Source organism: Acanthopagrus latus, chromosome 15, assembly GCF_904848185.1.
Source record: "Acanthopagrus latus isolate v.2019 chromosome 15, fAcaLat1.1, whole genome shotgun sequence".
NCBI lineage: Eukaryota > Metazoa > Chordata > Actinopteri > Spariformes > Sparidae > Acanthopagrus > Acanthopagrus latus.
The window spans coordinates 885782-912555 of record NC_051053.1 but is presented as its reverse complement, the minus strand read 5'-3'; the positions used below and the strand labels follow the sequence as shown (position 1 = coordinate 912555).

The 26774-nt window shown below is 40.3% G+C and overlaps 1 protein-coding gene across 1 annotated transcript; it reads left to right on the top strand.

The window, feature by feature from the left end:
- The first annotated feature begins 11889 nt into the window (after positions 1 to 11889).
- On the top strand, positions 11890 to 25778 carry LOC119033756 (inactive pancreatic lipase-related protein 1-like). Its single transcript, XM_037124240.1, is given in 15 exon segments — positions 11890 to 12333; positions 12664 to 12722; positions 13870 to 13957; positions 14749 to 14791; positions 14794 to 14900; positions 15608 to 15727; positions 17180 to 17314; positions 18029 to 18137; positions 18299 to 18418; positions 19069 to 19185; positions 21080 to 21198; positions 22650 to 22779; positions 24237 to 24351; positions 24508 to 24675; positions 25656 to 25778. Coding segments are annotated over 15 exon segments (1668 nt in total). The 5' UTR covers positions 11890 to 12165; the 3' UTR covers positions 25726 to 25778.
- The last annotated feature ends 996 nt before the right edge of the window (positions 25779 to 26774 follow it).

Genomic DNA, 26774 nt, shown 5'->3' with positions numbered 1-26774 from the left:
GTTCTTGCCTCAAGTGGAGGAGTTTAAGTACAGTATCTTGGGGTCTTGTTCACGAGTGAGGGAAGGAAGGAGCGTGAGATTGACAGGCAGATCGGTGCAGAGACCACAGTAATGCGGTTGTTGTATAGGTCTGTCGTGGTGAAGAGAGAGCTGAGCTGAAAGGCGAAGCTCTCGATTTATCAGTCAATCTACGTTCCTACTCTCACCTATGGTCATGAACTTTGGGTCATGACTGAAAGAATAAGATCCCGGATACAAGCGGCCAAAATGAGTTCCCTCCGCAGGGTGGTGGGGCGCTCCCTTAGAGATAGGGTGAGGAGCTCTGTCACCCGGGAGGAGCTCGGAGTAGAGCTGCTGCTCCTCCACATCAAGAGGAGCTAGCTGAGGTGGCTCGGGCATCTACATTGGATGGCCCCTGGACGAAGACCCTGGAAACGCTGGAGTGACTATGTCACACGACTGTATTGGGATCCTCTCGGAGGAGCTAGGGGAAGTGTCTGGGGTGAGGGAAGTCTGGGCGTCCTTGCTCAGGCAGCTGCCCCCCGCAACCTGGCCCCGTGCTAAGTTCCCTTTACTTTTTGTATGTAAATAGATACATGGGTGCACACTATTGAATGCCACATTTGCTGCAAGGTTTGCTGTACTGCACTGAAGGTGAGTAGTGGTAGCATCCCTGGACACTTCTCCTGTGTATTTTGCCACTCCACTTATGGCCTCAGCTTAGTTTTTCCTTTTTGTTGTGGTTGGGTTGGATTTTACTGCCAATCTGAACTTTTCATATTGAGGCCTTTTGAAATGTTTGTAATAAAGTACTTTCGATCACTCAACTAATTTCAAGAGTTTTTGTTATTTGCTAATTAACCCATTCTTTCTCCCTCAACATTACCAAACCCTGTCTGTTTATATTGATTTTGATTATTGCTTAAAATAAAACCTTTAACTTACTTTAATACTCACGTCTCTGCCTATCAGTAACGCACCTCATATTTCCCAGCCTATCCATGCATTTTCAAATATCTCTTGGGGTTGAAAGTCCCCAGGTGGCATTGCTTGGCATCCCCTCTGAATTTTCCCTCCATCTTTGCTCTGATTCATTCCTGCAGTCACGTCGTCGCAACCGTGTATACTTTGGGTTTTAATGAGTCAAATATCTGGACCTCTGTGTCACGCGAAACTGCGTTGATGTCATGATAATTAGGTGGGCTTTATGTATTTCGTTTTTGGCTTCATGTTTACATTTTTACTCGCTGAAATGTAAGGGGAAAAATGAAAATTAAACGAAACTTAAGGAAAACTAGAACTGCAAGCAGTTATGTATGGGGGCCAACCACCCTTCCTACCACGGTTTAGCCTGCAGCACCACATTTAGTGGGAGAAAAATAAAAATCTTTACAATTACAATAGGGTTCCTAGAACCGCTGGTCCCTGTCTGCTTGCATATGCGTTCCCTCGGCCACTAGGGCTTGGCCCCCTAATAACTAGAACTACAAGCAGTTATGAACGGGGACCCATTAGTTGTACTAAATCATGCCCACTTTGACCAGTTGTTTAACTTAAATATGGCTGGTGTGACCCCACATCAGTTTCATTACATTTCTTTTATTGCAACAAAAAATGAGAGTGACAAGGAAAAATGCTTTTATGTTGATTGTGGTGACTTAACAAAGGAGAAGTGCAGCAGAAGTGGGCGGGGCCTATGTCGGAAAACCTAGCTGTATGTGGGAAATAAATGAATATGATATCTATGAATGTGTTCTTTAAAATGCGGACGTTAGAGGCAAAAACACATTTATATCTGTTATAGTGCCACCTATTGGCCAATTTGCACCAAATTTGGCACAGAGCCTCTGGATGACTTCAGGAACAATGGACCTAAGTTTGATCTTGAAAGCATTTACTTTGACCAGAATATGAAACAATATGTGTTTTTTTTTAGCTAGCAAAAGAGATTATTTGGTTATAACTAGCAGATGTTTTGGAATGCCAAAATTCAATTGACATGTTTGTTGTTTATCTTGTATTAAGCCACGCCCACATTGAGCAGTCATAACCACCTTTAAGATATGGCCTCAGGATTGGCCCTACATAATACTGACCAAATTTTGTAAAAATCAGGATAGCCGTTCAAGAGATGTAAACTTCTCAGTGTCATGGCAACCAATGATCTCAAATTTGGTGTTAATAGCATTTAGTTTGACCGAGATATCAAACAGTTTACATTTTTATTGCTAGCTACAGAAATTTGTTTGTTAATAATTTACACATTTTTTGACTGAGCAAAATTGTTTTGATAACTTAAGATCAAGTCCAGCACATCCACCAAGAGTGTATGTGCCACGTTTCACGCAGATTGGACAAAATTCCAAGGAGGAGTTCAAAAAAGTACTTTCTAGGCATAAGTGGGCATGGCCATTGCAATGTGATTCAGCTCCATTCAGGGAATCTGGACATACAAGGTTTTTGAATGTGTGACATATGGTGTGCGAAGTAATTTGTAGTTTGTAGTTTTTTGTGTCTGAGATATTTGCAGGAGTCTGGACCAACTCTCCAAAGTGCATTGTTACACCCGCAAACGTAATAACTGCCCACAAACGTAATAAACCACAAACGTAATACAAATCTGCAGCTTTGAATGTAATAATCCCGCAAATGTAATAAATTTCCCACAAACGTAACAAAATTTGCCTACTGCAAACGTAATACTGAATTTCCTGCAAATGTAATAACTATTACATTTGCAGGAAATTATTACATATGTGGGAAAGTGAAAATCTGTAAATGTAATAACTTCCCACAAATGTAATATGAGACAAAATAATGATCTTTGTGGTTGGTGTTGTTTATTTGTTTACTTATAAACCTGCCAATAGTGACTGAATGTTGACAAGCAACCTGCAGGTCAGGTGGGGCAGGTCAGAAAGTGACAGAGCAGTGTTCTAAGTTATTAATAACACACACACACACACACACACACACACACACACACACACACACAGGTCATGCTCATAATTTTAAGGGCTATGGCTACAAGCCTATGCTGGTGGCTTATGAGAGCCAATGTTTGAACCATTTAATGTCTGCATATCAAAGGCCGGGGCTGCACAGTGGCCCAGTGGTTAGCACTGCTGCCTCACAGCTAGAAGATCCGCGGTTTGCGTCCCGGTTAGGACGCCTGGGATCTTTCTGTGTGGAGTTTGCATGTTCTCCCTGTGCAGCGTAGGTTTTCACCGGGTACTCCGGCTTCCTCCCACAGTCCAAAAACATACTGAGGTTAATTGATTGTTCTAAATTGTCCGTAGGTGTGAATGAGAGTGTGCCTGGTTGTTTGTCTCTATGTGTAGCCCTGTGATAGACTGGCGACCTGTCCAGGGTGTCCCCTGCCTTCGCCCTAAGTCAGCTGGGATAGGCTCCAGCCCCCCCGCGACCCTGCAGAGGATTAAGAGGCGTACATATAATGTACAGATAATGGATGGATGGATGGATATCAAAAGCCAAAAACTTGAATAGATAGTCCATTCTTTGAAGTAGGCCTAATGAAAACATTTGTCAAGATTTAAGACTGGTCCATATTCTTTTTGATAGTAACATGGACCAAGACTGTCTGAACACTGACAATTAAAGACTTGCAAATAAATAATGACTGTAACTTAAATTAATCTACCATTGTGAATGCAGGAAAGTGAGAATTGCCATGTAGGCTACCGTAAGTAACAGAAAAATTCCCAATGTTACATTATGTTACATTATTTTAAATAAACGGCCTTTCAATTAAGTGTGATGTAATTGTTGATGATTTGTTGCTGCAAATAAATGAATGAATGGGTATGCACCACCACTCTGCCAATCAGAACAAAGAAGACGCACTGACAGGCTACAACTTTGGCAGAACTTTTCACCCCTTTCCCGGTAAGTCAGCATGATGTATTTTGTATCGATGAATTCATTGAAATCTCAAGATATATGATGGTTTCGCAGTAGTTTTAAAGCTCAGTCCGCGATATTGTCAAAAGTGTCCCTCTTGTATTTTTTTCCTCTTATGTAGCATGATACTCCAACATAATTAGCTGCACCACATGCCAGCTTAAATAAAGGTCTATAGTCACTTCGCGGTAAAACAGCAACAACTTTTCACTCCTTTCCCGGACAGCAAGCATGATGTATTTGGTGTCAGTGGATTCGTTGAAATCTCAAGATTCATATAATACCGCTGGTTTTGCGCTACCTTAAAAATTGAGTCCGCTAGATTGTCAAACGTGTCGATGTAGCATTTTTTTCATGCAAAGTTACGTGTTTAATGCGTATTATATTGCAACTTGCCCAACTGCACACTAGATATAAAGTGCTATTTTAATTGCACAATTCTCAATACATTTTACAATAATTAAATACCAACAATGGTAATTTTATAATACAGAGAGAACTAGAACAGACATATAAAGTGCTTGTTGAATTGCACATTGCTCTACTGCCTAAGAATAAAAGATGATAGAATTGCAGACTTATTACATACTACAATAATTCATTAACAGTTATAATTTGTGAGTACCCAACTATGTGGACATGTAAAAATTAAACATCATAATATACAATAGATGATAACACACAACAAATCAGCAGCAGTGGACAAGTTAAAAATGATCACAATTAGTGGCAACAGGTTTGATTTTCCAAAGTTTAAGATGCTTAGAAAATGAAGCAATAGTGGGTAGATCAGGCACTTGGTGTGGAGTTCCAAGAATTTGTCGCTCGATAGGAAAAAGTTGCTTGACCAAAAGTACTTCTCCTTAAAAGAACAGTGCAATCACCCCTAGAGCCTGCTCACTTTCCTGCATTCACAATGGTAGATTAATTTAAGTTACAGTCATTATTTATTTGCAAGACTTTAATTGTCAGTGTTCAGACAGTCTTGGTCCATGTTACTATCAAAAAGAACATGGACCAGTCTTAAATCTTGACAAATGTTTTCATTAGGCGTACTTCAAAGAATGGACTATCTATTCAAGTTTTTGGCTTTTGATATCCATCCATCCATCCATTATCTGTACATTATATGTACGCCTCTTAATCCTCTGCAGGGTCGCGGGGGGGGCTGGAGCGTATCCCAGCTGACTTAGGGCGAAGGCAGGGGACACCCTGGACAGGTCGCCAGTCTATCACAGGGCTACACATAGAGACAAACAACCAGGCACACTCTCATTCACATCTACGGACAATTTAGAATAATCAATTAACCTCAGTATGTTTTTGGACTGTGGGAGGAAGCCGGAGTACCCGGTGAAAACCTACGCTGCACAGGGAGAACATGCAAACTCCACACAGAAAGATCCCAGGCGTCCTAACCGGGACGCAAACCGCGGATCTTCTAGCTGTGAGGCAGCAGTGCTAACCACTGGGCCACTGTGCAGCCCCGGCCTTTGATATGCAGACATTAAATGGTTCAAACATTGGCTCTCATAAGCCACCAGCATAGGCTTGTAGCCATAGCCCTTAAAATTATGAGCATGACCTGTGTGTGTGTGTGTGTGTGTGTGTGTGTGTGTGTGTGTGTTATTAATAACTTAGAACACTGCTCTGTCACTTTCTGACCTGCCCCACCTGACCTGCAGGTTGCTTGTCAACATTCAGTCACTATTGGCAGGTTTATAAGTAAACAAATAAACAACACCAACCACAAAGATCATTATTTTGTCTCATATTACATTTGTGGGAAGTTATTACATTTACAGATTTTCACTTTCCCACATATGTAATAATTTCCTGCAAATGTAATAGTTATTACATTTGCAGGAAATTCAGTATTATGTTTGCAGTAGGCAAATTTTGTTACGTTTGTGGGAAATTTATTACATTTGCGGGATTATTACATTCAAAGCTGCAGATTTGTATTACGTTTGTGGTTTATTACGTTTGTGGGCAGTTATTACGTTTGCGGGTGTAACAGTGCATCACCCTCCCTTGCATGCTTTAGCCTGCAGCACCACTTTTAGCTGGAGAAAAATAAAAATAAAAATCCTTACAATTACAATAGGGTTCCTAGCACCGCTGGTTCTAGGAAACGCGTATGCTTGTGTGGCAAAGCAGCAAGGGTTTACGTTTTAAGTTGAAAAAGTTAACTTAAGTTATTTAAATCCGACAACGCCACCTAGGGGAATTTGCCCCCCCGGAAATATTTTAGGTGGACACGACCACTTTGGTATAACACAGAAAGAACAGATCACAGGTTCGAAATCCCTTAGCAGAGATGTGCTTCCAAAAATATAAATGTTTATTTAATATTTCTCTTTTTAAATGAACACAATGAAGCTACTGGTGGAACCCCACCCTCAGCCTCCTGAGACAAAACAGCTCCAAGACTGCCATGGCAAGCGTCAAGCTCCAGGATGAAGGGGCTTGCAAAATACGCATAGGCCGGCACTGGGGCCAAGATCAATTTTGCCTTCAAGGCCTCAAAGCTGTCTTCACACTGTGGCGTCCATGCTGGACCCCGATCTTGCTTCTTCCCGTGGTTTGCCCAGCTGCCTGCAAGTAAAGCCACCAATCTATGCAGGGGGCCTGCCAGCTTGGCGAACCCCTCCACAAAAAGCATGGTCTGGTGGGAGAACTGTTCAGGGCAACAAACTGCATGACCCCACCAGGTATGCACAATGTCCGTGCACCTCAAACCCGGCAGCACCACAAAGGTCTTGCGACCACTGGTTTATGGCCTGGCGACATTGTTGCAGGGCCCCCACCACTGAATCCGGGACCTGAGTGACTAAAGGCAGGTTGGAAAGAGCGAGACCATGCATTCCAAAGAGCCCTTGGTAGCATCAGCAGATAACGTTTCTCCCCAAGATTCCAGGGACCAACGCTAATGCACCAGGAGGATCTCACCACCAGGATCCCACAATTAGGAAACAACTTGCCACACAGTGCTACACCCAGCTTAAAATAGCCAATATACGGGATTGTGAGGCTGTTAGCTGCCCGAAGTTGCAACCAATGACAAGACTGTAGCCGGTCGTAGCCCCAAGGTGCAAAATGCTCTGAAAAGAAGCTTTCCGTGACTATGGATACCATGGACCCAGTATCCACCAAGCATGAAACTGTGACACCGCCCACTGCAAGATCAATGTGCGGGCAAGATGACATCACTTGATTTCTCTGTAAGCCCATTGCTTCCCCATCTGAGCTGTGGCTCTGCAGCTCAGTGGGCTTCAGTTTTACAGCTGGCGAGAAGAGTGAAGGGGTCTCGCCACATTAGAGGCAGGCACAAATTGGTCACGGAGTAACACACATGCATTAGGGGCGCACCACTTTACCCGTTCCACAAGGGCCATCAGGGCCAAGGGAAACTCCTGCAGTGTCTCTCCTTCCTACTGCTTCCTAAAGAAAAAGGCTTGCTGTAAGGTTACATAGGACTGGGTGCACCCATATAACTCTCCCAAGATGGCAAGAATCTTAGCAGGGTCTTCTCCCTTGCCTCTCCCTGTAGATGATCGAACATAAAGAGGGCCTTGTCGAAAACAGACAAGCGGCGTGCACGCATATAAGCCTGTACCTCCTCAGTCCACTCCACAATACTCATGCCTGTCTTACCACCGAACATGGGACATTTACGGTCTTGCGGCACAACCAACAGGCAACCAACAGGTGACAATAATGCTAGCACCTACAGGCTGGGCACTACTAGCCAGAACAGGAGAAGACGGGGAAGTGACACTTGGGCCTGCCTGTGAAGCATCCCTTTCCTGATGGAGATGCTCATTATCTGCTCTGAGCTGTAACACAAGGTCTCTAAGCTGCTGCAGTTCCTCCTCCATGGCACCAGGGGGAGCTGCACCAAAACTCACCAGCCAAATTTGAAGGCCTGATGTAGAGGACTGGTTTGTCCCCCTAAATCAGGGGTCACCAACGTGGTGCCCGCGGGCACCAGGGAGCCCCCAAGGACCACATGAGTAGCCCTCAGGCCTCTTCTAAAAATGAAAACTGAATATTGATATTATTTGTCTCCCAGGTTGTTAAGTCATTGTTGATAATTATTGTGAGAAATCATTAGCGTGATCTGTGTCTTCACATAGATGAGTATCATTAATCATTAATAATCATATGTAACTAAAGGCAAACTGAGCAAATTTGTTATTTCAGAAGAGTGTATCAAACTGGTAGCCCTTCGTATGACTCGGTAGCCATGAAGTAGCTCTCAGTTTCAAAAAGGTTGGTGATCCCTGCCCTAAATATAGCCGCAAGCAGCAATCTGTGGGTTCTAACCCCTTTCGCCCCAAACCAGCCACCTTGACCCTCATCCCCTGCAGTTAATGACATCGGCCGCCGTGTCCCTCAAAGATCTGTGCAACACATACCCATGATAAGTCCTAGATTTCTCCAAATTGGGTTTTCAGCTACATGCTAATGGCATTTGTGTTATACTTTCACATAGAGACTTTATTTGAACATTAAAATATATATTCAAATTGTACTTATCGATGTGGATTTCAAAGATTCAATAGGCATTGAAATGTTTAATCATAGTTCCCTGATCATGATAATTTTGGGAGAAATGTGGAGGTAATTGTGCAAATTAGCATAAACTCTGTAATAGAGGCTTTCATGGTGCGAGAGGCATTTTTGTAGAGGACTATCAGGAGGACGTGTATGAAAAATTTCAGGTCAATAGCACTTATGGCTTGGCAGGGAGAGCCTTTCGGAGTTTACATCCTATGTTATAGCTCCCCCATCTGACAGATCGGGATCAAATTTTTGGAGCATGTCGGACGTCATTTATACTCAACATACCAAGTTTGGTGTCTCTGGGTCCTTCCAGCTCGCCATAAATTAATAAAATGCAAACAAACTCAATAGGGTTCTACCCCTTCAGGGTTAGAATCCTAATAACTGCTCTATTGGTACAGCAGCAGTCCTCGCTATCATTACCCCCAAGGCATATACCAACCTTTGATGGAGACCCTCTTTAGTACAGCACATTCATAGGAGCGTTTGAACATGGAGTGGAAGGAAAGGCTGCTAGCAGTATAGACTACTTGTACTTCTTGTAGCAGCACACCAAAGGACAACTGAAGAAGTCTCTTGGATGGTCGCCAGTGAAAGCGGAGGATATCAAGGCTTTGCAAGCCTTAGCTTTGTTTCTACACATCTGTTGTAATGCCATGGAGGACATTAGTTACATGTCTGAGATGAATATGCCATCTAACACGCATGTTATAATCATGAAGTTGCCAAACTATGGGGTAAGATAGCTATCAGAAAGACGTGTGCATGATTCGAACCATTCGTATTTGTTATGTTAAACGTGTATGTCAATAAAGTTGTTGTATACAAAATTCTACTGTCACATACGCAAGTCTGATAAATTGTTTTGGTTAGGATTGTTTCTATGTGACTATGGGTCTAAAAGCTGTGAGTGCAATGTGTTGTGAGTACAGCTCTAATTTCTACGACTACAAAGTCTTAACTGTGAACACAAATTCAAGTTTGTGGGTACGAGTAGAAAAGTGTTGAAATGACGTAAATCACGTAGGTCACAGGGGAAAATAATCGAACCCCGATTCCTCCAAACGTGCATGCACCAAAGCCAAAGATGGCTGACAGTAGTAATCTGGGTGGAGCTGCCAGCCCAGTTGTAGCATGACAGGTAAAGGCAATAACATGTATATTCAACATTTACTCATAAAATTGTACTATTCATTGTACTATTTATTTTTTGATATACAGTTCATGGACTCACAGACTTACTGCTTTAGCTTGCAAGCTAATGACATGCCGGCAACGCTAAGTTAGTGCTAGTATTACTAGCATTAGAAGTTGGATTGTGCAAGTTAATTAGCACTGACCGGTAAAGTATGATATATAATTAATTTGAGACATAATGTTGATCAAAATATGACTTTTATCGATTTATAAATTGTGTCAATTTCTGTATAACAGACCATTGCTAGGGATGCTGCTCTGATCAGAGGAGCACAGATGGAAAGAATCTAAAAATGAACTATGCAGGATATTTGCCTTGTGCGTCATTTTTGCCTTAGTTAAACAGCTTCAGAGTAATAGTGATGGTTCACCTGAGCTGGCAGCTCCACCTGCAGTGCCGGCCCTGAGTAATTTGGTGCCCTAGGCAAGATCTTAGCCAAAATGTATAGTGCATCTGAAGAGAGAAGAGAAGTATATGTGACCACTGCATGTTACATTTCATGTTCGTAAGACTAATAAGACTAATTCCCATATCATTCATAGGCTATATATATATATATATATATATATATATATATATATATATATATATATATATATACCCTATGAATGATATGGGAAAGCTAAGGTGTGGAGTATTAACAGTAATACACTTTAACTGCACTTTAACACTGATGTGAACTTTAACAAACAAACTGTGACACAATAAACCAAAGGCTTAAAACCACCCTGTTACAAAGGGGATGGAGAACTAATAGCATTTTAACTGACATACCAGCAGGAAAGACACCTGTAAATTAACACCTAAACTGGCCTAACGTTAACTTTCCAAATGTCCCTGATGAATTTAAGGTGGAGTAACATTAGTAACATTACCACATGTCGACTCAGCTATTTATTTATTATTAATCAATGCTTCTAACGTCCAAAGTAAGCTAGCAGGCCACAGTGAAGACTTCGTAGTCGTGGAGTTGTACTCACAAGACTTTGTACTCACAGCTTTTAGATTCATACTCCCATAAAAACAATCCTAACCCAAACAATTTATCAGAGTTGACAGTAGAATTTTGTGTACAAACATACAAATGTTAACATTACAAATACCAATGGTTAGAATCATGCACACTTCTGATAGTTATCTTACTCCATACCGTACAAGCTAAGAGAAAAGTGGAGAGATATTGCTTAAGAGAGGTTATTCAAAGAAGGTGTTACTATTGAGTGTGGCTACTTCAAATCCATTGCAGGAGAGGCACCAAAGTCAAGCATATTACAGTGATATGTGATACAATGATAATTTCTTTAAGAGACAAGTGTCAGTCTCTTTTAATCCAGTCTTTGGCAACATTCAGGACACATCCGTCTTACCTCCAAAATATAATGTTGGACATAAAATCTTACTGGTTTGCACAGGAAGGGGAAGCAGTTTTGTTACCTCTTTAGCAGCCAGTAACTCTTGAATCACAACTCAAGTGCAAAGGGAGAAAAAAACACCTGGTAAATCAACAAAGGTGTCATGTCTGCTGTATGAAGAGGGTCACAGATTGGGGTTGAGCCCCAAAAGGGAGAGGAAGCTCCACAGAGAGAAAATTGATTTTCTAAAAGAGAAAGGTGTTTGTTTTGGATGATGGTCTGTTGGACACATGAGCAAAGACTGTGGTAGACGTCTGGCCTGCAAGATGTGTAACATAAACATTCCACCTGCCTCCACATTCAAAAAAGGGTCTAGTTTTTCCCAAGACTTGTGGCCGTATAGGGACCGGAGCACAAGATGGTGTCTTGCCAATTGTACCTGTACAGATCAAGGCTTTGAAAGGCAGAAAAATACTAAAAATGTATGCGTTTTTAGATCCAGGCAGCACAACTACTTTCTGCTCTGAGTGACTCATGAGAGAACTGAAGGTGAGAGGGAAGAGATGTCACGATCCTGTTGAGGACAATGAATCAAGAAAAGTTTGTCAACAGCCACATCATCTTAGGACTGGAAGTAGCCGCACTCAATAGTAACACCTTCGTTGAATAACCTGATGTGTACACACAATGCCTGTGACCCTTAATAACGACAGGAGTTAAGTGGAATTCCTGTCATCAATGCCGATGTGGAGTTGTGAATTGGGACTAATGTTTGGAAGGTAATGGAACCATGGGAAGTGGTAAACAGCAAGGGAGGAGGACCTTATGCTGTCAGAACCCTACTGGGATTGGTTATCACTCGACCACTGAGAGGAGGCAATGTGACTAGGAGCAGCTGTCCCACCGTTACAGCCAACCAAATATCCATTGCTAACAAAGAAGAACTGCTGTTGAAGCAATATAACCATGACTTAAATGAGAAATCAACAGAGGACAAGCCAGAAACGTCCAGAGTATATCTCAAGGTTCTGAAAATCATGAGCAGCTCAGTTGAAATCAACAATGGACATTACTGCATGAGATTACCTTTGAAAGTGGATAATTTCACCATGACCAACAACCGTCATGTCGCTGAGCAAAAGGCCCTCTGTCTGGAAAGGACAGGAAGAAGAAGATGAAAAAAAAATAACAGGAATGACAACGGTGGTCCAAGGACAAGAGAAGTTCATCACAGGAGACATCGTCATCGTGGCGGACTCTACTGCTCCTCGCGGATCCTGGTTGTTGGGAAAGGTAGGAAGACCTTTCCTGACTCACGAGGACTTGTGAGGTCTGTCAAAGTCCAGACCAAATGCAACATACTGTAGAGACCAGTCACAAAGATTTGTCTTCTGCAGGAAGCTGAATTAAGTCTCATGGAATGGACATATACAGAGACATGTCAAGCACACATGTGCATGATGGACTGTTCATTGGCTCTGTTATTTAACTGGTGTTTAATTATGTTATTATACAGTAACAATTAGGGGCCGGTGTGTTGTAGCCAATGTATGACATGATTGTTGTGTGTGGGTTTGGTGAATTACGTAAATAGTAAAGATTGTTTGTCCACATGCGCACCAGGGGGCACAGACAGGGAGTCACAGTGAAGACGTCTATACATGGGAGTCACCGGTGCACAGGTACGGGCAATTGGGATCACAGAGGCACAAAGTTTTTCAACCATTCGTTTGTGTGTGTGTTCGTCTGAGATGTTTTTTCTGTTATAACGTCAGTCTTTTTGGTTTTATATATATATTTACATGTTGGTTTCACTTAAGTCACTCAGCACAGCCAGTTTTTTGAACATATTTTTTCAATGCATTCGATAAACGGTACGGCAGACCTCATCTTTTCGCACAATGACACGTTGGAAATTACCTCAAATTTCCTCAAATGGCAATATTATGGATCGATTGCCACTACACCCCCTGTATCTTGGAGAGCTATTTCTCGTTTACCATTCACTAGAACTGGTGCTGTACGGGTGGTTTCTCTTTCTGCCTGCCTGTTGTGTAATTGGCCTAGGCACTGAACAAAATGGAGATGGCTTAGTCTGGTTTGTAAGTGGACAAGTGCACTGAGTATGGCCTATCCCATTACACTGGTAACACTGTACATTCTGTTTGGAAGGACTGAAGTGCTAAGAGTGCTTTTAGCAGGGTTTGACCTGTTGGTGTTAAAGGACCTTCATTACACATAGGTTGGGGTATTCTTCCCCTGCTCATGTTGTTTTATCTGTCAATACTGTAAAAATTAGTTACATCAAAAATGTTTTTCAATTCTTGGAATTTTTTCATACAAGTGGATCAATAGCTCTATTAAAAAAATAATGTTAGACCTTGTAATATTACTGCAGCGACAATCTGAAAGAACAAACCTCCCAGAGTGTTTTTCATTATTTAACATGGTTCTTCAGCTGGTGTTGTATTCTTACCATTCTGATAAGTCAGTAAGTAGTTGTGAATCAGCGACAGGCTGACCAGCTGCTCATACAGAACACGTATGTATGACTTTTAAATTGTGCTGACTGAGGATATCTCCAGTACATGGGAAACGTGTGTTTCTCCACATCTCCGGGTCAACACACCTGACCTTTGTGTTTTGAACTTTGACCTCACACTCTTACATGTCAGTCTGTCACCTGTGCATTTCCCACCCCAGCAGGGGCAGAAATGCAGCTGACTAGAGTATTTAAAGAAGGACAGTGTTAGGTCACTTGCTTCTTGTCTGACTTCAAGGTGAGTACACAATATGATCCTGGTCATATCTTGTTCTACCTCTCTTCAGCCAAAACTTCTCATGCGAATGTATACCCAACAGATGTCACAGATATGGAGGTTGTTTCTGCTCTGCTCACTCATTAGTGCCTCATATGGTAAGTTTGTTTGAAATTTTAGATTTGTACTCATTGTTATTACTATTGTTACTAGTAGTGGAGTTATGGTGGTATATTGTTAATTTGATTTCAAACTACTGTTGACGTTCTGCATGTGAAAACTCTCAACATTCTTTATTGTTTCCCCTTAAAAAGCTGTAATGTCATTGAAATCAGACTAACCTCTAACCCTTACCCTAACCCACTAACCCACCAGCAATATGATATACCATATACTTGCATGTTCCTTCTCTCTATGACAGCTATATTTGCACTGAATATTCAGCCCACCTCTGTAAAACATTTTGTTTAAGTATTAAGTAAGTACTTAATCAGCACATGATTCGTGAAACATTTTCTATGTACTGTCACTGTGCCTAGTATGCTAATGATATATGATCAGTGCAAATGAATATCTACTGGAATACACTTGAGTGTACTATGTTGAAACACATCAAAATTGCCAAAACAAAGTGTGAAATGCTTTATAAACAGTTTTTTGTAAACAGTGAAATAACTTTGTTATTGATTATTGATCGATTACGTGTTACTTACCTCTTAGGACTCTTTTGAACTTCATTGTGAACAAACTCTAAATTAAAGATGATCTGTCATTTCTTCATTCCTTTCATGCTATATAGATAAATATTCCTGAAAATATTCAGGAATTGAAAAGACAATATACTTTATGTGAGTTGCAAGAATATATAATAAAGACTGCATGAGTATTAATGTGAAATGAACTCAGGATAGGATGGTTTGGGTTAGTGGTGTGTTCTCCACGTCCACAGCGGCTGAGGTCTGTTTTGATGGGCTGGACTGCTTTGATGACCTGCCTCCCTGGGGGGGCACTGCTCAGAGGCCAGCCTCTGTCCTGCCCTGGCACCCTGAGGACATTGGTACTCGCTTCCTCCTCTTCACCCAGCAGAACCGCCACTACCAGGCAAGAGATGGTTTTACTGCTCAACAACAGTTAGCAAGGAGCTTTGATGTTTCACCTCTGATGTGTATATGAAAACCATGTGTTATTTGTTTGTTTTTTGTGTGCGCTTTTTTGTTTATTCTTTGTATGGCTTTATTGATAGGACAGCTTCAAAGATGACAGGAAACAGGATGGGGTGGGGACTAAGCCTCTGCATAAGGGACACCTGCCCCACCAACAGAGCTAATCAGCACCCCACATTTGTTACTCTTGTGGGGATACAAATTAATTAGTCAAAGGATAGGGCCACATTATTCCAAGTCCATCTTTAAACAATACTCACATGTACATATGTATATAGAAAGCATTTGTTGCTGTAATTGTCTTGTCTAATGTGACCACAAACAGATATCTTCCATAGTTCCATTGTTAGTGTGAACTTCTCTGTTGTGTCCTTAATAAGCTATGGCAGCAGGACAGTAATACAGAGAGGGAATCAGATGAAACAAGACAGCAACCTTTGGAAAATACACAGCTTACTGTCTAAGTGATACTGATACTACCTTAGGCTGAACTTTATTGAACAAATTATTTTTTGGTCAAAACAGGCTGTGGATTTTGTGTCCCATCACTTGTTCTTTTGCAACAATAACAGCAACCAATAATGCGTTCAGTGTACCTTTGGAGTTAAATTTTGGACTAAATGTCTTTTCTGCTGAGCCAATTAGGAGATCAAACCTGATCAAAGCATCCAGGCATCAAGCTACAGCAGGATGAGAAAAACTCGATTCATCATTCCTGGTTATTTGGAAAAAGGAGATGAGGACTGGCCACAGGACATGTGTAAGGTAAGAAAGCACGGGCTGAAAAATTCCTTCAGGGAAAGTCTTCGAAAAAATACTAGATTTGAAGATAGGACAATGAATGTCTGATCAAGAAGCGTTATAAAAAAATTATCTGTGGGCATGTGGCTGAAAATGTTTTACTGTGGATTCAGCTTTGGCCTTCAAGGCCTTGATAACTCAAGGAGGCCTCTTTGACTGTGGCAATCTGTTGTTGAACAATTTGTTCAAGCACTGTATGAGCACACCAGCTACATAAATAAAGGCCTTAAAATTAGGTATTCAGAATTTGGGTTTTCCCTACAAGAAAGATCTTCAGGATAAGACAGCAAAGCAGATATTGTATTAATGTTGCAGTGGTTACATTTGAATTACTGTATGGGAACTGGGTCAGTCAGATATGTAAAAAGAAAAATAGGGTGGCTGTGCAAATAATATATAAATAATATATAATAATAAAATAATCCAAACTCAACAAAAGTGATAAACTGAATATAGAGAAATATGGAAATGAATAATTTAAAATACATTAATTCATATATAAAATGTAAATTTAAATGAGCATTTATTTACTGATTGTTTTTTAATTGATTTTTTTTGTCCACCATACTGCTGTTAATTTTGGCACATTCAATGACAGAATAATCAATGTATTAAGTCATTCTGACAGTTATAACCCACCATACTGCAGTTAAGTTAAACAAAGCCTCCAGCTAGTTATTAAGTATTTACAGTGTGTATGGCCTTCATTCGTCTCAGAGCTTTGCTTGGTTTCTAACAGCAGTTTGTCATAAGGTTCTGTGTTTCTCAAGTCTGTTATCTTTCATCTACAACATACTAAGTTTTCCACTGCTTAAACAAATTGGAACACTTAACATTTAACACTTGCATCACTATGAATAATTCTAATTTAAAATACAAAAGAAGAAACTGTTTTCATGCATGTCATCTGGTACACATCAGCCCTAAACTCCTTCTTTGTATTTATCTGTTTTATCTCACATCTGTATGTGGTTTCACTGTAATCTTCTTGTCGCTGTCTTGTATTGTGTCAGCATAGCAGTTAGTACATTTTCAATTATAAAGTCAGTGCATTGGTTTTCTGTACTTTTACATTAAGTCCCATAACGCATGCCCCTTCTGTTCATGCTTGTGGTTGGCGTTAACCCTCCTTGATTGATCACCTGCTATTATATTAAGATGTAGGTTAAAAAAAAAAAAAAAAGTCACATAATGCTCCTTTAACTGATGCTTTTATTTTAGTGGTTAAGTTTCTTCTGTTTGATATTTCATATTTTCATGTTAGGCTCGCTATCTTTTATTGTGAAGCACCGTGCAGATTTTATTTTGAAAAGTACTTATTTGCTGAGTAGTATAAAGTAAGAAAATATCTTTCTGTAAATTGTATAAAGTGATTCTTCAGCCCTCAGTTGAATAAATACAAGTTGCTGTGACTAGGTCATGCTGAAGTGGGAGAATGTGAATTGCATTGCTGTGGAGTGGAAGAAAGGTGTGAAGACTCAGTATGCCCAGGCTGCCAATAACGCCAGGGTTGTGGCTGCCCAGGTGGCATCCATGATCAAATTCCTCATGGTAAATATAGCACTTCATTAACTGTCAGACACTGGCATACTATGGGTAAAGCTCACAAATACACAAACAGTATAACAATATAGTAGGATGGTAGTTTGGTTGAGAAAAACTAAACCACAGATAACTTCAACTGTGTTTTTTTTATGTTGCAACGTTATGTTTCTTTAGGTTCAATTTACAATTTGACATTGTGACAATGACAATGTGCCGTTAAGGGGATGGTTCATGATTTTTGAAGTGGGGTCATATGAAGTACATATCTATAGTCGATCTGTTCCCTACTGTAATCACCGATTAAAGGTGTCAAGACCTCCCGTAAAAAATATAATTTTTTTGTCAGCACAAATACAGAGGTCCCGAGGTCTCCAAAAGATCCACTGGTTTCACTGTAACAATTGTTGAAATTCAAGCTATAAACATTGTTTAAAGGAGTGTCACAGCAATTATTGTAAATCCATAAAGCAGTTAGTAGCGCAGGATGTATGCTCACATCTCATATCCAAAATGCATGCTTCATTGTATGTGAAACTTTCCATATGACTGCTTCCAAAACAAAAACAAATCTGTGTCATCACAGAAGCTAACAATGAAGTCAAACAAAATAAACAAAGGAAGCAAATAGGATATTCTCACATGCATACAGCAGATGAGGAAAAATGTTGTATCCATGATAAATTGGTAGATTTGAATTTCACATTATGTTGCACGATCTAGGGCAAGTACAGGCAGAAGGCTGATGAGTTCCATATTATTGGACACAGCCTGGGTGCTCACGCTGCAGGAGACACTGGTAGCAGGATCCCTGGCCTTGCACGTATCACAGGTAAACCTGCTGCACTACTTCAATCCAGATATTGTACATTTTTTGCATGACTCATGTGGATGATAATGTTTTTAGAAATTAGCTGCAGTGATAGGATTGGGCAGACTACATATCCTTGCATTGATCCCTCTGTCTTGGCCCACCTCTCATTCTCTGCTCAGGACTGGACCCAGCCGAACCTTACTTCCAGGACGCTGATACCTCTGTACGTCTAGACACCAGCGATGCCACCTTTGTAGATGTCATTCACACTGATGGGCTTCCTTTCGTCTCCAAACTTGGTATAATGAGTGAAGTATTTGCTCACTTCTCTAAATGTTTTCATTCGGTTCTTCTTCATTCATTTCTATACCTCTAGTGAAAGCCAGTAATAAACTATACCTGTAATAGTTTTAGAAAGTGACTCACTTTGAAGAACTTCAAATACAGTAGTCCGTGCTCTTTAAAATGTTTTCAGAGGATTTATTTTAACCCCTTGTATGTTACTGATCACCATGGCCTAAGAGTGCTGCAGGAGTTGTAAAACCAAGACGTATGTTATTTTTGCACTTTCTGTTCCCTCATCTCAAAGCTGGTGAGATGCCTGAAATAAGGTCTGCAGAGTACAGACCACATTTTATTCTGTCAGAAAATGTGTCTGTAAATACCCAACACATCTTAAATGAGACGACAGAGGCCGTTGGGAGTATTAAACTACATTAACAAATGTTAAATAATGTAGCCTTAATATTGTTGTAACTGTTGATTTATTTTTTATAAACCTGACTTACTAAATAATGTTTGAATTAACACCTTAATTACTAACACCATTAGTAAATGGGTACTTGGCATAGTTGACTACATGAATTAATGCTATTTAATGTACCTTTTGCTGTAATGTGATATTTACAGAGTCTAAATCCAAAAGTGAATTATGTTTTCGTCTTCTCAGGTCTGGGGATGTCACATCCCGTGGGCCATATTGACTTCTATCCCAACGGAGGAGAGTTGATGCCTGGCTGCTCCACTAACAGAGGCAAGCCCACTGACCTGGATGCCATCTGGGAGGGTAAGATATCTAGTAACACACAAACACATTTCAGCGGACGAAATTGAAATACAAATTTGTTTAATTTCCCGAAAAACAAACAAACAAAGAAACAAAAAGCACTTCATAAATGCTAGAACTAAACAACAAATTGAAATGTTGCAATGTTTCGGGATGATCCCCATTTGTGGGGAGATGTACCACGTCTTTGGACAAGGTATATCATGGTACACGTCTTCTGTCACCCTTTTTACTGCTGTGTTGTACCTTTTTGATAGCAACTATGTTTTAGTTAGTACCCATTCTTCATCATATGACCTATTTTTACCCACTGACTGGTTAATAATGACTAATAATCTGATGCATAGGACTATGTCTTCCTCCACTTCTTTTATAATTTATAATTAAATGAATAAACTTGTTTTGCTAATAATAGTGTCTCTGATATGGACTCAGCCTTAAAGGGATATTCCGGTGTAAATGTAATCGATAGTTTAACACTCCTTGACACTGGGTACGACAAACCCCTCGAGAGATAAAGTTTGCGGACCGTTAGCTTATGTAGTTTTAGCATCCTCAGAACCGTCCAAGTATAAATCGCCATCAAAAAGCCACAAATAATGCTCAGAACAGCACCAAACTTCAGCAACATTAGAAACAGGGTCCCAACACATATTTCAAGGCATTAAACATTTGTACATTTGTTGCATTTGCAGTAGAGTCCCGCAGTAATGATAATCACTGAGCTGCGGAACTCTACTGCACTCAGTAATCGACTCACAGGGCTTCCCCACAACGAGCCTGCAGCTGAAGAGGTGACTTTTGTTTATCTTTTCCGACAAAGCTGGCAACAATATCAAATGTTTCAATCAAACTATTGCCCAAACTATTACCAAGCTGTCATGTGAAGCTCTACAGTTCTTGGATTGGTTAAAATCCACTAAATCCTACCATAATCAGATCCATGGTTTCTCTTTCTGTGTTGCTGTGTCCCTTGACGAGCTACAAAGTAAAATGCGCCCGTACGTCTACAAGCACATATTTGATATACTACTTTGAAATGCTCTTCACATTACACGTCCATTGTTTTCAGGTCTATAGGCTCAATCACAGGCATGTTTTCTATACACAACACAATGACTGCACATTTATCCTTTTTTCTCAATCTTGCAACAAACAATGTGCAGCCTCTGTGGAATACTGGAGTTGTCCCAATGGAAACACTGTAAAGAAATTCCAGGCAGAGGTTTTCCTGTTGGGCCTGAGCAAATATTTTCTAATATGGATGACAACGGCCTTCTTTTGAAATGTGCTGCTGAGTAGCAAGGCTCAAATAGCAGCATTGGTGCCATGCCTGGGTCTGGAGGGGGGTGAGGGAGGGGGTGAGGAGATTAGGAGTTGGCACAGCTGAACGTACCACTTTTGATCATATAGATAAGAGAGGGAGAGTGGGATCCAGGGCTGCATAGCTGGAGGTCTTGGAAGGCCTGATGTTTGCCCTGTACTGGAAGAGAGAATAAGAGAAGTCATGACCTCTTTCTATGTTTGTCTCTGCCTGACACATCTCTGTCACACATTCTTGATCTGATTCTAAGATTCTCCATATTGGTTAACTGACGTTGTCTTTCAAAATTGTAATTTCCTCCTAAATCTTATTTTCAAAGCAGGAAATGTAATTTTATTTTAGAATTATTTCTCTCTCAGTTGACAAAGTTCTCAGTTTCTAGACTGCCAAATCTCTCTCGTGCTCAGCTATGCATGGCCGCATTCATGATGAAGGTCACAAGTTCATACTCTGAAATTCAAGACTCAGATCTTCATTTGCGCACCCCTCCTTTACCATACCGTCATTTAACACACTCACTCTCCCTTCTTTTTCTCATCCTTGTCATCATCTCCTCTGATCTTTTGCCAGGTACCAAGAAGTTTGATGCCTGCAACCATGTTCGAGCATACCAGTACTACAGCGAGAGCATGGTTAAATCCCAAGGCTTTGTAGGCTTCCCCTGTTCTGACAAAGGCAGTTTTGATGCTGTAAGTCTTTTATTAAACTAAGGGTGACAAACTTGTGCCTTGCCAAGTTGTTATTTGTCATGTAATGAGACATTTGTAGCCTAAACTGCACATTCTATAAACAACAAATATATTTTTTGATTGGTACATGTTCAAAATCTCTTTAAATAACTGTGTGAGTTAATCTGAAAGTGTTGTTTTGGCCATGATAGGATCAGGTGGATTTCTTAAATGCTAAGAAATACAGCTTCAGTGCTCCTTTTCCTGTCTCCTTCAGCCTAAATTACCGTACAGAGACACTGTCATTAACATAAGCCAGTGCTGAATGTCCACTGTCTTAGCATTAGGGTTGACATACTAATTGACCCACTGATTGACACATATTGATTTCAGAGTTTACCCATAGAGGAAGAACTATTAAAATCTTTTAATTCAACGCGAGCTTTGATGATTTTCAACCAGGTTTGTATCACTACAATGTTGGTAGTATATGCAAATGAACAACATTAGACTTCTCTCCATTTTGCCTGCACCCAGAGCCCAACACATTTTACTGGCAGAAACTATAAACCAGGATTCTATTACTGCACTGACTTTTTGCTTTTACAAACTGGTCAGCTGCAATAGAGAAAGAGTGTGAACAGGAAGTGGTCTCCATATGGTTTCTGTGCTGTGAAAACAGAGGCTGAAAAACTCTGATCAAAGTGTAAAACAAGTCGGTGCTGATCAAACATTACTGTCACTGGCTGTTTTAAGCAGTGTTAGAGGTGTTAGTTATTTGTGCCATTGTCACCTGTCTCTTGAGTGACTACAACATGCCAAATCAAATTCCATTAGAGCTTTAGGAAGACATCTTATGTCCTCAGTTTAAGACACAACTCAGGGCCCAGACAAGAAAAAGGCTGGAGAAGGCGAAGGGGCCCATATCACCACTGTCCCAGCATGTGTGTGGGACTGCCACCTGTTCCTTCATGACACTGATATGGCTGTGAACCACATTTTTTGTTTGTTTTAGAAGTAGATTTGGAAAGATTGGATTTTTGTTGTGGAGGAGGGGGTGATGCAAATGGTCTTTCTTCGTGTCTACCATGGAAAGGACTTGTATCTGCAGCTGTTGGTGTTAATGACAGTTTATCCCTGCTCACGACACATGTCACCGATCAAAGGAGGCCCGGGCGCCGAGCATGACCTCATATGTCTATGTCCCTGTTGAGATATGACGGCACCTCCTTGTCATTTACCTCGTAAAGACTCCCTGGTGTTATTCCTGCAGCCATAGTTGACAGTCGCAAAGTCAGCCTGTTCCCACACATTACTTTATTGCAAAACTGGCGGCATTTGCCACCTTCATATCTGTAAGGTGGCGATCTGCAACATCTTAAAGGACTGTTGGGGGAAAAGCTGTTCCGACTATTTATTGAAAGAAGACTGTTAAACTCCATCACATAACATGGTTGTCCCTGTCTTCACAGGGAAAGTGTTTCCCATGTGCACATGACAAATGTCCTCTGATGGGCCACGATGCTGACAGGTTCAATGTGACGGATGGTGTTTCAAAGATGAAGTATTTCCTCAACACAGGTGGATCAGAGCCCTTTGGCCGTAAGTACCCTGCTCCTCTTGTCCTTGCAAAAAATAAAAGTGTGACTTACACATTGGTTAGAAGAATTCACTTTAAAAACTGAATATGAAGAACTACTAAAACTTTTCATCATATCATTACAGAGAAAATTTGCATCTTCAGTTGTGTTTTTTGTCTTCTCAATCTTCTCAGCTCCGTGACATTCAGTTCTAATGTTCTGAAAAGTTTAAAAAGGGTTTTGGTGCCTTTCCTAGATGTCTAAGTATATCAAACTATTACATTTTGAGTGTTTTCCACTAAAGTAATTAGTTATAGGCTACATGTGAATGATCTTGACTGACCCTAACATCTAGCTAAGCCGCAAGAGGACCAGGTAACCTGCATTGCTTAAAACAAGGTAATGTCATAACAGTCTAAATGTGTTTGGAAAACTGTTGAAGGTTGTGATGCTTCCATTTTTAATCGGGGGACATTTAGGTGGGATGGCGTGGAGAGTCAGTTGAATTTCAGATCAGTCCCGCAAGTGCCAACATACAGGAACGCCCACTTTAAAAAGCACTAAAATCGTTTGCCCCCAGCCTCAAACAAACAGCCATGTAAGTCAGCAATGCAGTGACATTTTCTCCAAAGCTTAGTTCCTGAGAGTTTGCACCCACCATATATTCTAACTGAAGCTCAGAGAAATGGATGGATGATTTTGTTCCTAAAATCAGGTTAAACACTGGATATTCTTAGGCAACACTATGGTCTCACAGAGTGTGAGTGACACAAATGGCTTCTTTACATGGAAAGCCTGCATTGACTTCATGACTGATCACTTTGAATGTTATTTTAGACACCTGTTGGGCATTGCGGACATTGAGGAGGGTGAAACCGACAGTATTTGTAAAACAACACATGTTCACTTAAACTTGTTGTAGGTCATTATTATTAGACTAATGATTACTACTTAAGGAAAGAAATAGTAGAGAAAGTGGTTCTCAGAGAAAAAAGATTGATTAATTTTAGAAATAACACACTCTTTTAATTTAATTTAATGATCTCTTATTTTAGACAAAATGATATGGCATAAGTTCAAAACAAAGAATATTTGGAAGTAAAACAATGTTTGGTTTTTAATGCTGTATTTAGATATTCTTATCAGAAATAATTGCCAAATAATTATTTGTTTACATTGCTGTTTCATAACATATAAATGCAGAAGAGGCAGGAAAAGGCAAGAGCTTTGTCATTTTCAGAGTGCAAGGCTTTGACTGTTTCCTTGAAACAGTACATGCCTGTGCAGACATTGTACCAACCAAACTTTAAGAGGAGTATGCACAAAAGACTTGTTAAATCACTTTTTGGCAGCATCATGTTGTACATTTTTCAAGGCTTTCCCTCCAGCAACAGGCAGATAGTCTGGCAGACATTTTGTGCCTGTGTTGATTGGTGGTGTTGACTGTATCAGATTGTTTACTATTTATTCACATTTCAGGATACAGTTACAGAATTACAGTTACCCTGGATGGTCCCAGCTTGCCCAACCTAGGCTTCCTGTATGTGGCACTCATTGGAGACAATGACAACACCGAAGAGTACCAGCTTCATCTGTAAGTAAACTTTCTGAGAGCCTGATCTTTTATCTGACCATGTGATTCCTGGCTGCTTAATGACAGATCTGGTCAGTTGCAGATACTAACTGATGGCTCAGCCACTGAACACTCATGAGGTGTGTATTGACACTGATCTGTTTTGAATCATTTCAGGGGTGCACTGATGCCCGGATGGAACTATGAGCTGCTGATTGATGCTGAGGTGAACGTGGGTGATGTGACAGAGGTGAAGTTTCGGTGGAACAACCATATCCCCGACCCCTGGAATCCCAAGTATGGTGCCTCCAAGGTGGAGCTGCAGAGAGGAAAAGACAAGAGGATGTAAGATGTCTGTAAACACAAGTTGTTCTTAACATTATTCAGCCAATTTCTCCTGCTCTGATGAGGTAAATACAGATCCAAAACAACAGTTTCAGGTGGCTCCCTTTCAGGAAACTAAGTGGCTGAGTAATTTTTCTTGGCATATGGCCTTCTCATGGAGATGGCTTTGTTATATATTTTTTTTATTGTGCTCTCAAAGTTGTAAAAATACATCCCCCAGAAAATATAAGAAAATTGCATGTAATAGTAGAAGTCCTGCAAAGATTGCACCTCATAATATGTGGCATTTTATATTTTTGATGACCATCTACAGCTCTCAAACTCATAGGTCAGAAATCTCACCAATACTCAGAAAGAAAGATTTTAATGATTGTCCTTCCTCTTCAAATGAGGAGTTATGTAGACTGTAAGAAGGGCACTGTTGCATAATAATTACTGTCAGCACCAATCACAGCTATAGGGCAGATGGCCCCCCTTTGTATTTAAGCAAGCTTTACTGCTGAGACCCCAAAAAGAAGAAACACATCTGTTCTTGAAACATTTCAAATCAAGTAGAGAGGTCATGAAGTATTGAGGTGATGAAATAGGATGATGTGTACTTTTAAGATGTGTGAATGTATATATGAAGAGAGAGGGTTAGGCTTTGTTTCTGATGTCAAATTGTAGCAGGGGGGCTAGTTGGCTAGTTTTGGCCACTAGAAGGCAGTATGGGACTGCCCGTGGTGCCCTCTATGCTGCTGGAGAGGTGGGGTTAGATGGTATGGAAGGTACTCTACCCTGAAGATTTCTTTTAGTGGTGTGAACTGATGCCTCGTCACCCCTTTCTCTCATATCATTGCCATATGTAGTAAATATTGTAATGTGTAATATTCTGCAGTGCAATAGAGGAGACTGTGTTTTCTACACTTTTGTATATCCCTCTACATTCCCTTCCATGATGTCTCATTGAGTTCCTTTTATCTCCTTTTCTGCTTTCACAGCACCTACTTCTGTGGAACACAGAAGGTGGAGGAGAATAAGGTCCAGTCTGTACTACCATGCCAAGTTTAACCAGCCACAATCCCCATGTCACTCAGGTCTTTCAATAAAGAGTTCACATTCCAGCCTCTTCTTCCCTCTCTTTTTTGATCCTTTGTGTCATTGTGCAGAATTAAGTAGCAGTATATGATCAGACAATGAAGAAAGCCTGTTGAAATGACAGGTCACTGTTGGAGTAACTTGAAGACACACATTAGACAGGAAAATAATTAGCTTGCCTACAACATGTTTATATTGACAATTAGGAATTATGAATCCAGTGAGCACCACGTCTGATCTGCTGGGGTGATATGGGTTCAATTTGGGCTGACTTTGAGATGTGTCTTTTCAACCAGCTAAAAAGCGGTTATAACATCAGCATGTAACAAATCAATGAAAAAACGTTGAAAACATTAATCTTGCACTGGTTTTCTAAATATGAGATATACTAAATGTCAGACAAGATGTACTTTCAATGCATTTAATGTTACACATAAAATGTTATAAATGTGGACTGATATAGAACACAAGCTGAAGACAAGAAGCTTCAAAGCTTAGTGAAATGAGACTAGTTCAAGCTCAACAGTGCTGTCCTTTATCCAGAAGGTTGGTGGTTCAATTTCTCTTCCCCTCTGTTGTTTGTGATATTGCAGTATTTGCTCTAAAGATTTATCCTCAAAGTTAACTTCTCTGTAATAATAGCTTATCATTATTTTGGAGACTGATAAAAAGAGTATAGTCTTTATCGTGCCATCCATTCAGCACATTTTGATGAGCTATACATCAAATGTCTCTATACATTATCTTTTTATAGTCTGTGAGGACAAGATATAGATTAGGCTGCAACATATGATTAATCCATTAACCTTGTTCTATGAAAATGCCCAATCAAAAATATACATCACAATTTCCAAAAGCCCAAGGTTGTCTGAAAACCAAAGATGTTCACTTTATAATTACAGACTAAAACAGGCAAGCAGAAATTTTAGATGCTGGGACCTGACATTTAGGCTTTCTCAAAACCACTCAAAATAATTCATGAAGTATTATTACATATTGCTGATGATTAGTTTTCTTTTAAT